Below are 12,232 nucleotides of genomic sequence, written 5' to 3' on the forward strand. Positions count from 1 at the left end.
GATGAGGGCGATATTTACGCCTGGAGAAGATGGCGAGTTCCTGTAAAATTTGAGTAGAATAAACATGAAGGTTAACTGTTTGCAGGAAGTGAGAAGTCTTTATATTCTGCAGTGGTGAAGGAACACAATGTGCTCCAAAGATCCTGTTTCAGCCATGTTTATCAGCCTCCTTGCAGAGGAATCCTGCCTGAACCCCAAACCCCCCCTCCAACACACACACACCAACACACCAATGAGAGCTCTCGGCTGTATTCTTAAAAGCGTGGGTCACTTACTTCGCGCGTTGCCAAGTAATGTGCTTGTGCTTGCTGTGACTGTGTTTGTGTGTGCGGCTATATGCACACAGAGAAAGTGGATAGCGGTTCCTGGAAGAAAAGTTGTGCTGCTAAGAATTCTGTGCTTGCTCACAATAACAAATTCCTCAAAACAGTCTCTGACTGAAAGAGGACATGAGGAAGCCAGCCTGTGAACGGCCAAAAGAAGGAGGCTTCTCGTTTATGTCTAGCTGGTACTACCACCCGTTTTTGTTGTCTATCAAGTGTTAGATCAGATATTTTGTTTTTGACTTCAAGTTGAGACAAGCTGCAGCACAGGCAAAATAAAATGTTTGTTTTAACCACATTTGGCTCTAACTGCAGTGAATACTGTAAACATTTCTCGTTAAGGATTATTTCAGGGGGGAAATGTCTTTTCAACTTTTATAAGTACATTTAAAGTTAAAAAATGCAAATGAAAAGTGACTCAGTATATCCCTTTTAAGGGGTTGCTTTGGAAAGTTGCACTATTATAATATATCATAAAATTTGAAATGCCATTGTAGCTATTCAAATTGGGAGTTTTACCAGAATTTCCATAAAACTGGGAGTTCGAATCGGCATCAAGTGTAAATGATTTCAGCATGGCATGAATTGCCACAAGTGAGCCTCAACAGAGATCTATGAATGTGACGAAAAGCTTACCAATCATTTTTTCAACACATTGCCTGTCTTTGACAGCAGTAGACATCATCATGCAAGTCATTACAATTGGGATCCCTAAAACCAGTTAGGATAATCTAACTGCTAGATGTCTATCGTTGTTAATGGCACTAAAATTTGATCACTAATCATTCACTGCTATTCCTAAAAAGAAAGCACTTATAAAGGCATTCTCTGTCTTGGTGGCAGCGCTTATGCTATACTCTGTTAGTGCCACTGAATAAGTGGTCATTTTTTTATCTTCTTCAATTTTGGGAATACGGAACTTTAGACATTAGCTTAGCAATTTGTTTTATGGGAAACAAAATGTTCTGTTTTTTACCACAACAAAACATTCGTATTTTTGTGTTTGGAATGACCAGAAATGATCCCAATGGTTTACTCATGTGGTCTAAGCCATGTTCTGTCAGTGACACATTTTCAAAAATTAGTCCCAGACTGGGTGGGGTCTGTTAATTCTGACCTGAACCACAAGTCAATTCATATGTTGTCTCTTCAAAGATGAATTTAGATGTTGCATTAATGCAAACGATTAGGAATAACCTTGGTTAAAATACTGGCGTCCGATACGATGTGGAGAATGTTGGTTTGACATCTATTTCTAGATGAACAAACATAAGATCGACCTCATGTTTACCAGCGTGAACGTTTATAGTCCCAATTAGGTCCAAAACCACCTCCAAACTTTCTCGTTGCCTGGAATTTTTCACAAGCATGCACATACATGACTGGCCCTCTGATGGGTCCTCCCTCCCTTTTTTCCCCAGTGTTCTACTCCTCTTCCCTCACTCGTCTCAGCGGGGGATTTAACCTCCACTGTTTACTCCTGCGAGTTGGTGCGGTTAAGCCCGTGTCTGGACTTGACTGCCAGAGATAGATACCAAGGGCCTGTCGCGGTTCCAGCTCATGAATACACAACACTTAAGCGTGTGTGTTTTTAGGCCAAAGGTCATTTCTGTCAGCAGCAGCCAGTGAAACCAGTCACCAGCATAAACGCAGCATGTCATCAAGACACCTTTTCTACTGCGTTATTGCTGGATAACGCTTTTTTTAGTTGTGCCATTCTAAGAATGCGACTTGGGTTAACACTGAGGAATTGCAATACAATGGGGTGATGCTTTGAGCACTCCTGTCCATGCTGAAATGTTAATTTGGCATCATTGAAAAGCAAATGCATTTTCGGCTAAATCATAGAAAGCAGGAAAAACGGCACTGTTAACATTTTTGTCAGACAGGTGATTGTTAACATTTTTGTGATACAGGTTTTTACAACAATCATTAAAGGTGCAGTGGCCAGAGGTCCTGGGTTCAAATCCAGGTCTGTCCACGTGTGTGGAGTTTGGATGTTCTCCACGGGCCTGCCTGGGTTTTCTCTGGGTAGTCCCCACATTCCAAAAGCATGCATGGTAGGCTGATGGGTGTTAGTGTGCATGGTTGTCCATCTCATTGTGCCCTGCAATCAGCTGGCCACCTATTCAGGGTGTCCCCTGCCTGCAGAGTCAGCTGGGATAGGCTCCAGCACCTCCCGCGACCCTAATGAGGACAAAGCGTTTCAGTAAATCAATGAATGTGTCAGTTCTTCATAACCTCAAACAGTATTAGAATGATCAGCCTAATATCTTGGCTATTATGAACATTCTGGAGTGTTCCTCATCAAAGTACTGTTCCCATTCCACCAACAGAGTAATCCTGTTCTTTTTTGTTTTTGTTTTCCCAAAACAGAAAATTATCTTAATTTTTCTTTTACATGGCTGAACATGCTAATTAAGGTGTGTTATGCTTGTCATTCTCAGGCTTTGTTTGCTGGTCCAGGACAGTTTTGGGATGTTCAGTGTGGTACAGCTTCACCCACTGACCTGCTGGGACGATTTAGTCAAGTACAGCCTGGTGTGGTGTGGGCGGATCTGCTTGCTCCGAAGCGTCAAGGTGGTCCAGCGTGTCACTCGTGAAAGGTGAGATTTTTTGAATTGCAGACAAAGATCCACATAATGACCATGTCCATAAGCTTTTAATGGAACTATTGTCATCATATCTATCTGAATCGATTATCGCTCTAGAAAAGAAAATTACAAATACAAAGGATTTATAACTTGTCAATAAGTGAGGAGGACCACATGTTTGAGCACACTTTGTCACACACAGTCTTTGTCAGTCTGTACGTCATATATTATGCCCTTTGCAATCAGAGAGCGCTCATGAAACTTGTTATGTTGCTCTGCAAGTTATACTCCTGTGTTTATATGTAAGGGGATATTGAAGATGCACACTCACGAGTGTTCATATTAGCCACCTAGGTCATATTCTCAGATTAGCAGTTTGAAGAATTGACACGAGAACATTTCACAGATATATTTATGTGCGCAGACGATAATGTTCCTCGAAGTACTCAGTGATGGATGAGTCCATCGTCAGTGGTTGTAACTTGGGCCAAGTTGATAGCTTTCGTTGGCTGTGGCATTGGGTTTGCTTCATGAGGCTTTTCATATTCTTTGAGGAACTTTTTTGATTTAGCGCTTGACATTTGAGTTTTTAGGGGTTTTTTGTAACACTTAAATGTATTCTGTTTTTTTAAAAGTGCAAAACCTTCAAGGTTTAACATCATTCCGGTTTAAAAAACATTTTTGCAAAAGACATTTAATCTTTAGAGTCAGAAGTTATAGTGGCCCATTGCATAACACGTCTGCCTCAGTTCAAATTTTAGTTCTGGTTGTCTGTCTGTTCTTAAAATGCTTTATTTGGTTCACATTCCAAGATAATACATTTTATATCTGTCAGTTAAGACATTAAATTATCCATGTCTGTATGAGTGTATGAATGCTTGTCTTATTTAATTTAGTCTGTCAATTTTATTTATTTTGGCTACAATAGAATATTTATTCAAATAAATTGACCTTTGTGAGTATAAACGACTCCAAAAAGAATAAAAATGGAAAGAACATCTTTTGATTTTTATATTTGACTTCCTGTGTCGATCTAATTGGCTGTTTTGAGTCTAGGAACTACCCCACCTCAACTCAGATTGGCTACAATTCACACATGACTCTAACGAGGACAAACACTGTAGAAAATGAGTGGATGAATGAATGTTCCAAAGTTAAACAGTTGCCATTTATTAACCATACAAGCAAGGCTTTGAGTCAAATTTTAACATTCCTAACTTGCATATAAGTATAGCTTTAACCGCAACACATGGAGACATCCGTAAACACGTTGTTAACGTTGCTGAAATGCAGAATTGTTTAATATTAATACATTAAAGCAATCAGTTCTTAATAATTACACTTTGCTTCACCTCATGGATAGTCTTAAACATTATGTAATTTTATACCAAAGTGAACAACCTCAATATTACACACTAGCTTTGAAGAAAGCATTAAAATCTTTACATTAACGATCACTCATTATGTGTAAGATCAGCCACATTACTAGTGTGACTTATGTGAAGGAAAAATGTTTGCTTTGGGACAATGTAATTAATTTTTTCTCCAAAACGTTCTAGGTCAAAGTATTATAAATAGATTCATCTTTTAGAAATTACAAACTGCTTTTTTAGAACCAAGAGACAATTGTTGCGCTATTAAAACAATTATCTTCTGAAAAAAATTGATGTTTAACAAATGTAAACACCAAATTCCCTTGTCATAAGAAATATAATATTCCTTAAAAATATGAATCTCTATCATAGTCGTTTTACTGTGTTTAATACAATGTTGGGGGGAAAATTGTAATTGAAAAGCATCTTAATATTGTAATCTATTATCTATAGTTTTATATATATATTGGATTCCAAACTTTTCTTTTTATTATTCTTTAAATGGCTCGACTAAAAATCCCCCTGAAAGTTGAAGATGCATATTTTGTTCAAATGTCAAGTGTGAGGCGTCGTAAAAGCAAGGCACGAGGCCTCTTTGGCACCGTTCCTCGCAATGCGGCTTACTCATGTTCCCTTCGCAGGAGGTCATATTTTCTCTCCTTGAAATATATGTCAAGCACAGTTTGACGTGCGTTTCATGGATCAAAAATAACAAAAAGTCAAACCCATTTATAGCCAGTCAGCTTTGCAGCCTGGTGACTGTAGAAAAAGACATTTTTGTTATGCAAAACACGAAATTGCTAGAAGATGAACCTCACAAGTGTGGCTTCATGTATTGTTAGTCATTTTCAAGCAGTCTCACTGGACCCGAATGAGCGGCAGAACCAGTTCTGGACAAAGGACGCCTGTGATCGCAAGGCTGACTAAGTCGCTGATAAGACTGCACACCACACAAATGAATGAGCAGGATGTACCGACTTCCATGTACTCATACGATTTATTTTTTCTATTCTCCGCTCCGACACTTCTTCAAGTTTCGGTTTGACAGCATGTGGAGCATGTGCAAACATTAGTTTTCCTTCATTGGTGGGATTCAGATTAATCCTGCATTACAAATGTATAACCTTTTCTAAACGTGTGTGTACTGATCATTAAGTGTTAAATTTGAGACCATTTAAACATATTATCATGCAATTTTGTTGTGGACCACCTCTGTATCCTCCTGAAATTTTGAAAACCTCACAATCTGGGTTAATAATTTAGTTTGACATTCATTTATAGACTGACAGATTCACTACTATAGCACCACAGGAGTGATTTGAGTAATCAAATATCTTTATTTACCAAATATTAACACATTGAGGGAGCCAGATGTCCCAAGCCCCAGTCATGTTTCCTGAGACAACCTGAAACTATAAATAGGGAATTTTTAAATAGAAACAAAAAGAAAAAAAGTTTCTACAAATAAAAAGAAAGGAAAATGCTCTTACAAATCCCGATAGCTTCAGGGTTAACAACAACTGTCAGCACTAGCCCTGAAATCGTAGTTTTGTTGTTTTCTGCCCTAAACTGAGATTGAAAACGTTAATAGTTATTTTTTTGACGGACCGATACCAGGTGGCTCGCCGACCGGTGGTTGGGGACCAGCTGCATTAAATTTTATGTAAAGGTAACTAGCAGCATGGACAGTCAGAAGTGGTTAAAAATGTTTTGCCTTTCTTGTGCTTAGTGGAAGTGAAACTGCTTGCCAAAGTTCCACTGAAGTCCATTATTCAGCAACAATCCCCCCCACCATTTGCACCACCCTCCTCTCACTCTTGTTTCTACATTGTTTCTAACTCTCAGGCGCTCCAGTCTTTTCAGCTTGATGGACAGTCTATGGCCCCCACCGAAGCTTTCCCTTGAGTGCCATGGGAACACGCCAAGTATGGCCAGTGTAAGTTTTGAGCCCTTGCTTGACACATTATTGCACAGTCCAGTTTTGCAACAAACATTATGCAAAAACAATCAGCCTAAGATTGTGAAAGTAAGACATCAAGGCAGCAAATATAAAGCAGGCATGGATGAGGATGCAAACATCACCACCGTTTGTATCTATGCAGAGTGCTATACATCTGCCAAAGTCATGTTTTAATTCAAATTTTCCACAATAACTTTTGCTTGAAAGTTTTCAAAGGAAGCCATTGTTTTTGGATTAAGTCAGAGAGATATATTGTTGAGCTGTTGGGGTCTCTCCACCACAACCCACCAGCAAAAACCATAATAGCTATCCATTCTATATAGCCCACCATGAATCTGGATACAACTTGCTAGAACTCATCCCTGTCATCCCTTCCACGTAATGTCTATTTCACATTCATAGCTGCAAAGGTTTTTGAATAATCTCATGAATAGACACAAAATGATTGACAAGAAATGCATATGTATGGTAATAGCAGTATCAAAGCACAGTATACATACACTAATACCCAAAATTTGCAATTTTGCTGCATAAAAATACAAAGCCACCAATTATGTTTGAGCTCACCTTCATTGAATGCAATGACTTTGAGAGAAGCTCATCATAAATTTCCTGGTATTATCCCAGAGCCGTCCCCCAAGCTTCTGCTACGTCCTGTCAGGTCAAGAGAACTCAATTGAACCTTTAGAAGAAGGTCCAAGCGAGTCCCTGGTGCACCTTCCACCCAAAAGGCAAATGCTGCAAGACATTTTGCAAGTGAGGCGCTTTTCTTGTGTACAAAAATGTGAAAACATCAGCTATTCAATTGCCAAAATCCTTAAACATTTTTTTTCATCTGCAGAGTGACCACAAAACAAGTTGTTGCAGTTTTTTTGCCACTGTTATTTACAAGAAAATTCAGGTAAGTTTGTTTTCTCTTGCTGTAGGAATGTGACAAGTCGCTTTCATGTGGTCTTGTTCAAACAGAAGAAAAAAACATGGAAACACACTTCAATCATATCAGCAAATTATGTTTATAGGTGTATTTGTTCTGTGAATGGCCGTCCGTCTACTTGCGCCCTGTGATTGGCTGGCCACCAATTCAGGGTGTATCACACCTGGCTCCCATAGTTAGCTATGATAGGCCCCAGCACACCCCGCGACCCTTGTGAGGATAAGCGGTTTTGAAAATGAATGAATGTTCTTAATACGGATTTGCCATGGAATAAAGGGCCTGTTCATTAAAGGTTTCCTCCTACATCCAATCTTATTTAGTAACAGGAAGTTTGCTGGACATGTCTGTCATGACACAAAGATGTCTCAAGGCTCCATTCCTACGAAAGAACAAGAAATGTGTGCATTTTAGTTTAAACCAAGCTAATTCTGAGGCTAGTATGCTTATAAATGTCCACTCAGGAATTCACATAAATCATGCCAAATTTGAAGTCATAATGTGAACAGGCTAAATTTTTGTGTGGCGTAAAAGTTTGAGGAAGGTCCATAGAAATGGGGGTGCAAGGGGCAGTTTACTAAAGCAAATTTAAAGCAAATAGGATGCTAGACGCAGTTCAAACTAACTTTTTTTGTCAGCTTATTTGACCTCCAAACTGATAAGATTGGCCTCTGACGTTAAGAAAAGAGCTCATATCATCCCGAGTGATAATGTGCGCAAGGCTTGGCCATTGATTGGTTAAACCTTTAAACTTTGACCAAGATGAGATATCAGCTGCAGGTGGACTTTGCGCACTGCCTCGCCGATTAGACGTGTGAATGTGACTGCATTGAAAAAGTGCTGCTGTGTGTTTAACGGGATAAGTGAATCATGCCGTTGAGTTAAAGCAATTACAGACTTTAATGGAAGAGCTGACATTATCCAATTTTTCCCTTCTTGCATGTTTCTTTCTAGTTTAAACTTAAGCTTCTTTTTGTACCCTTAGAGCGGCGATATAGGTCAACGTGAGGTTTGGTTGGTGTTAACAGACCAGAGCCTGCAGGAGGCCTTGCCCGGCAAGACCTGCAGGCGAACAGTTTCACTGCATGTGAACAACTCCTGTGGGCTCAATTCCCATGTCCAACAAGCACTGAATAATCCTGTTGCATGCTGCTTGTCATTCACAGATGTCATCAAGGAACACGGTAATAGCCCATCAAATGTTTGTTTTGTTTTTCAATCTACATTATCAGGCTATATTTTAGACCTGCTATCACTTGACAATACCAAAATGGATATCAAAAACATACAAACTTGGAAGAATCAAAAATATCTCTTGAACCATACAGTATAAATCCACTCTGATAGGCATCATGCCCTGATTTTTTTCACTGTTCGCTGGAGACAAATAAGCAACTCTCTTGTCCTTTGAGTAAGAATAACAGGTTGTACCTGTAATAATCCACAACCATACTAAAGATGCTATCATTTGCATTTTAACTGCTGAGCCCATTTGAACTCTGCTCTTGCTAACCAAAGGCCTGTAAACAGTCTATCTGTCTTTTTAGCAAAGAGTCTCGCCACAAGTTTCTTAGACTTAGGCGACCTATTGATCACTCCACATTTTTTATGCGAATCCAAGTATGTATCAGTGAAATATTGATGGAAGCTATGCATGAAATGCAAAGTTTCCATCCTATAAAAATCATTTTCAACTATAGGGTTATTGTCACGACTTGGGTTAGGGTTACAGAAAGTATGTTGGGGTAAGTGATGCCAATGACTCATATACGTTCATGCCATTGACTTCCATGTACGTTGATGGCATTGACAGCAATATAAGGACTTTCCATTGAGGAATGAATCCTGATATGATTAGGAAGTGACACAAATCAACATTAATTGACCCAATTTCAAAAGAAAGTGACCCCAAAATGCCCCCAATTATAGCAAAGCTACAAACAGATATTGTATTTTCTAGCTATTAATTATCATTTCACCATTAGTCAATGGTTTGATTTAAAAAAAATATGGTTGCTTCAATATTGAACTCATAGGTTGCCATTAAATCCATTTTGACTGGACCCCGATCACTGTCAATGGCAGACAGTGAGTTAATGTTTTACAATGTATTCCTACATAAAAATAAATTCCTCCCCCCAGCAGATTTAGTCATTCATTCCATTTGTTTTAATGTAATTCACATTAGACTATAAATGGGCAGCTTTACTGAAATAATTTTAAGGATTTGGCATTTTTATGCCAGTTTGCCTATCACGTCAATTGCAATTCTTTATTGCATTTAGGTGTCCTGCTATGTGAGGAACATTCCATCATCGATGTTATGGACTCCGCAGTCTCTCACTTGATGCAGGAGCCCCCGGCCCAACCAGCGAAACTGGATCTACTCGATGTAGAGATCACGCCCAATTCGCTCTGCTCTTTCACAGGTCTGTCCCACCCACCATGCTTGTTTCTCTCACAGGGGAATAGATTACTGGGCAGTTAAGGTCTTTGAGTTTGCTTCAGTAAAAACACGTTAATTGGTCATTTTACTCTAACTGCCTCAAGGGCCAAAAGTTGCATTCCATTTTTCACCACAAGTCCAACCAATTTTTATGTTTGCTAGAAACCAACAAAACGGCATCTTAATTTGCCTCATGAACATGGCATCCAAGCCATCAGTGCGAAGTGGGTTTTTTTTTTTTATTCTTTCCAACTGTGAAAATGTGGCTAATAGAAGAAGAAAAAAATCTAAATCAGATAATCTGCATCTGTTAACTTGTGCATGTCACAGTTGAGGGGCAAAGTGCACACCCGCAACCCCTCTCGCTTCTTCTGTCCATACATGTTTGCTCAGGTGGCCGAGAAAATAAATACAACATTATCTTTAGCGCTCAAGTGTGAATGGTATCTGGTGGAATTGATGAGTGGAGAAAGCGCCCGGAATGTGCATCAACCTTTTTTTTCTGTCAAATGTGTTTCTGTGTTATGTCTCATCTCCATCTAAGATTACAGTTTAAAAAAATCAGTAAGTAAAGCTGAACGCAGCAATAAATTCTTTCGCACATGTTTTCGTAGCCAATATTCCAAATTAAAAGGTATATTGTACTCCACCGATAATAGATGGTGTAGGTATAGGCATTATGGGTAGAATTCCTAATTTCATTGAAGATTCATTTGGCCAACTCTTACTCAACAGTTAGTACATTTGGAGTAAAAACAATGGGACTTTCCCTAAAAGGTTAACAGTTCAGTTTCATTCAGGTTGCCTGATTTCCTGTTTAATGATGCCTGGAAGACTTTTTCATACATCCTGTCATGGTTGTCATGTCCACCCAGTTACAAGTCAGTCGTCAACACCATTGTCTGGACCTCATTAGTTCTAACTTAATGTTACTGATTGAGTTTTGAAGGCTTGTTTATATTTAGTAAAATGGTGTGTCAATCATCACATCTTTGACTCCATACTCCGTTCACATTCACATTAGCTGAGTTCAACCAAAAAGCTAAACCCTAAATTCATGTGAAGACAGACTTGTTTATCCTATTTTTTCACCCATTGATCAACCTGATATTAGGACATATTTTTTCCATTTTTTCTGAGGGTGCATACATTACATGCATTTTTGCACTTGGGGTTATGTGGGGACATGCCAATTCCTTTATTATAAACCGGACTTTTTCTTTTTTTTTTTGAAGAATACATTTATTTAAAGACTCAGAGAAATCCACAAGACTCAGCAATTCATTTTAACACTACTTTGTCAATGCCAAATTGCAATTTTGTTTTACAGGTGTGATTATTGGCGTGGATGAGACTGCATCTTACTCCTGGCCTGTGTGCAACCACTGTGAAAGCAACAAATTGGAGACCATTCCTCTACTGGGGTAAATTTTCAATACAACAGAGCAACTTCATTGCCATTTTTGTTGACTCAACTGGTTTTTGCTAAAGGTTCTATTGCAGCTCGTGCAAGTCTACAGTAGACAAGCCAATCATCCAAGTGCAAATGGAAGTCTTCCTAGGCTCTCCTTCTTTACCCAATTGCACCATAAAGGTTAAGGTGAGTTGTTTCTTATATTTCTGTAAATCCCCCAGAGTGGTGCGAGTTGAGTTAGTTTATGTGAATAAGAATTCCTAAAAAGTAAGCAAACCTCAAATCAAATTACACAATATTTCAGACTACTAAAATATTCAAAGATTATCTATTTGACTGACTGTCCATTTTACACATGTTACTCTCTAAGTAAAGTGCCTTTATGTATTTGGCTTTGCACCAATTATACTTTGAATTTGGAATATATACCTATTTAGGAAGATAATGAAATAATGGTTTTTAATATATACAGGCCTGTACAATATAATGTTATTGTGTAACTTTGTAATCAGTCTTCCAAAGTGATAAAACCATCACCGCACTCTGTACTGATACGCACTATATATTATTTAAACGTCAGGTCAATGTGTCATCCAGCATCTGGTGCACATTAGTGGTCTGTCATTAGTTTTAATTTACAACCTTAAGAGGATTATTAGCAACATTAATGTCAACACACCTTTATCCCCCTTCCCACTACACAGCTGCAGCAAAATACCATCAAGTCTCTTCTTGACATGGCTGTTGTGGAGAATAAAACACTGGTAAGTTTTGTTTGTTGATTTTTTAACTTTATACTGTGTTACATAATATAAGGCTGAGGCGGGAACTTTGATTACGCCGCATTCATCTTCTGCAAAATCACATCTAGTGATGAATGGTGTTGTTATTGGCTATTTGTGATACATAGAGGACTTCACTACTTTTTTTATGGTTATGTAATTGATTTAATCTCCTTGAATAGTTAATTAAAAATAAGTGTTTGTTTTAAAAGTTCGGTTGAGTATATGAGGGGCAGCGAAGGACACATACGCGATATACAGTAGCAGTTTGCATGAAAGCAATTATGATGGTGATGATGATCAGAATGTACATACTGTACATTTCCTGTTTGTACACATTAGTGATGATCAATATGCAGTCACGTTTTGAAAAAAATATATGGTTCCTAAATGTCTTTACTGACAGCAA

The 12,232-nt window shown here is 38.5% G+C and overlaps 1 protein-coding gene across 1 annotated transcript in view; it reads left to right on the forward strand.

Annotated features, from left to right (window-relative positions):
* spidr (scaffold protein involved in DNA repair) overlaps window positions 1–12,232 on the forward strand; it is a 30,050-nt gene that overhangs the window by 17,074 nt on the left and 744 nt on the right. Inside the window, exons 11-19 of the mRNA XM_077724593.1 lie at window positions 2,771–2,929; window positions 6,136–6,226; window positions 6,878–7,006; window positions 7,092–7,151; window positions 8,167–8,365; window positions 9,467–9,610; window positions 10,958–11,051; window positions 11,119–11,227; window positions 11,746–11,805. Coding sequence (XP_077580719.1) covers window positions 2,771–2,929; window positions 6,136–6,226; window positions 6,878–7,006; window positions 7,092–7,151; window positions 8,167–8,365; window positions 9,467–9,610; window positions 10,958–11,051; window positions 11,119–11,227; window positions 11,746–11,805 — 1,045 coding nt within the window. The remainder of the gene's footprint in view (window positions 1–2,770; window positions 2,930–6,135; window positions 6,227–6,877; window positions 7,007–7,091; window positions 7,152–8,166; window positions 8,366–9,466; window positions 9,611–10,957; window positions 11,052–11,118; window positions 11,228–11,745; window positions 11,806–12,232) is intronic.

Source organism: Stigmatopora nigra, chromosome 9 (genome assembly GCF_051989575.1).
Source record: "Stigmatopora nigra isolate UIUO_SnigA chromosome 9, RoL_Snig_1.1, whole genome shotgun sequence".
NCBI lineage: Eukaryota > Metazoa > Chordata > Actinopteri > Syngnathiformes > Syngnathidae > Stigmatopora > Stigmatopora nigra.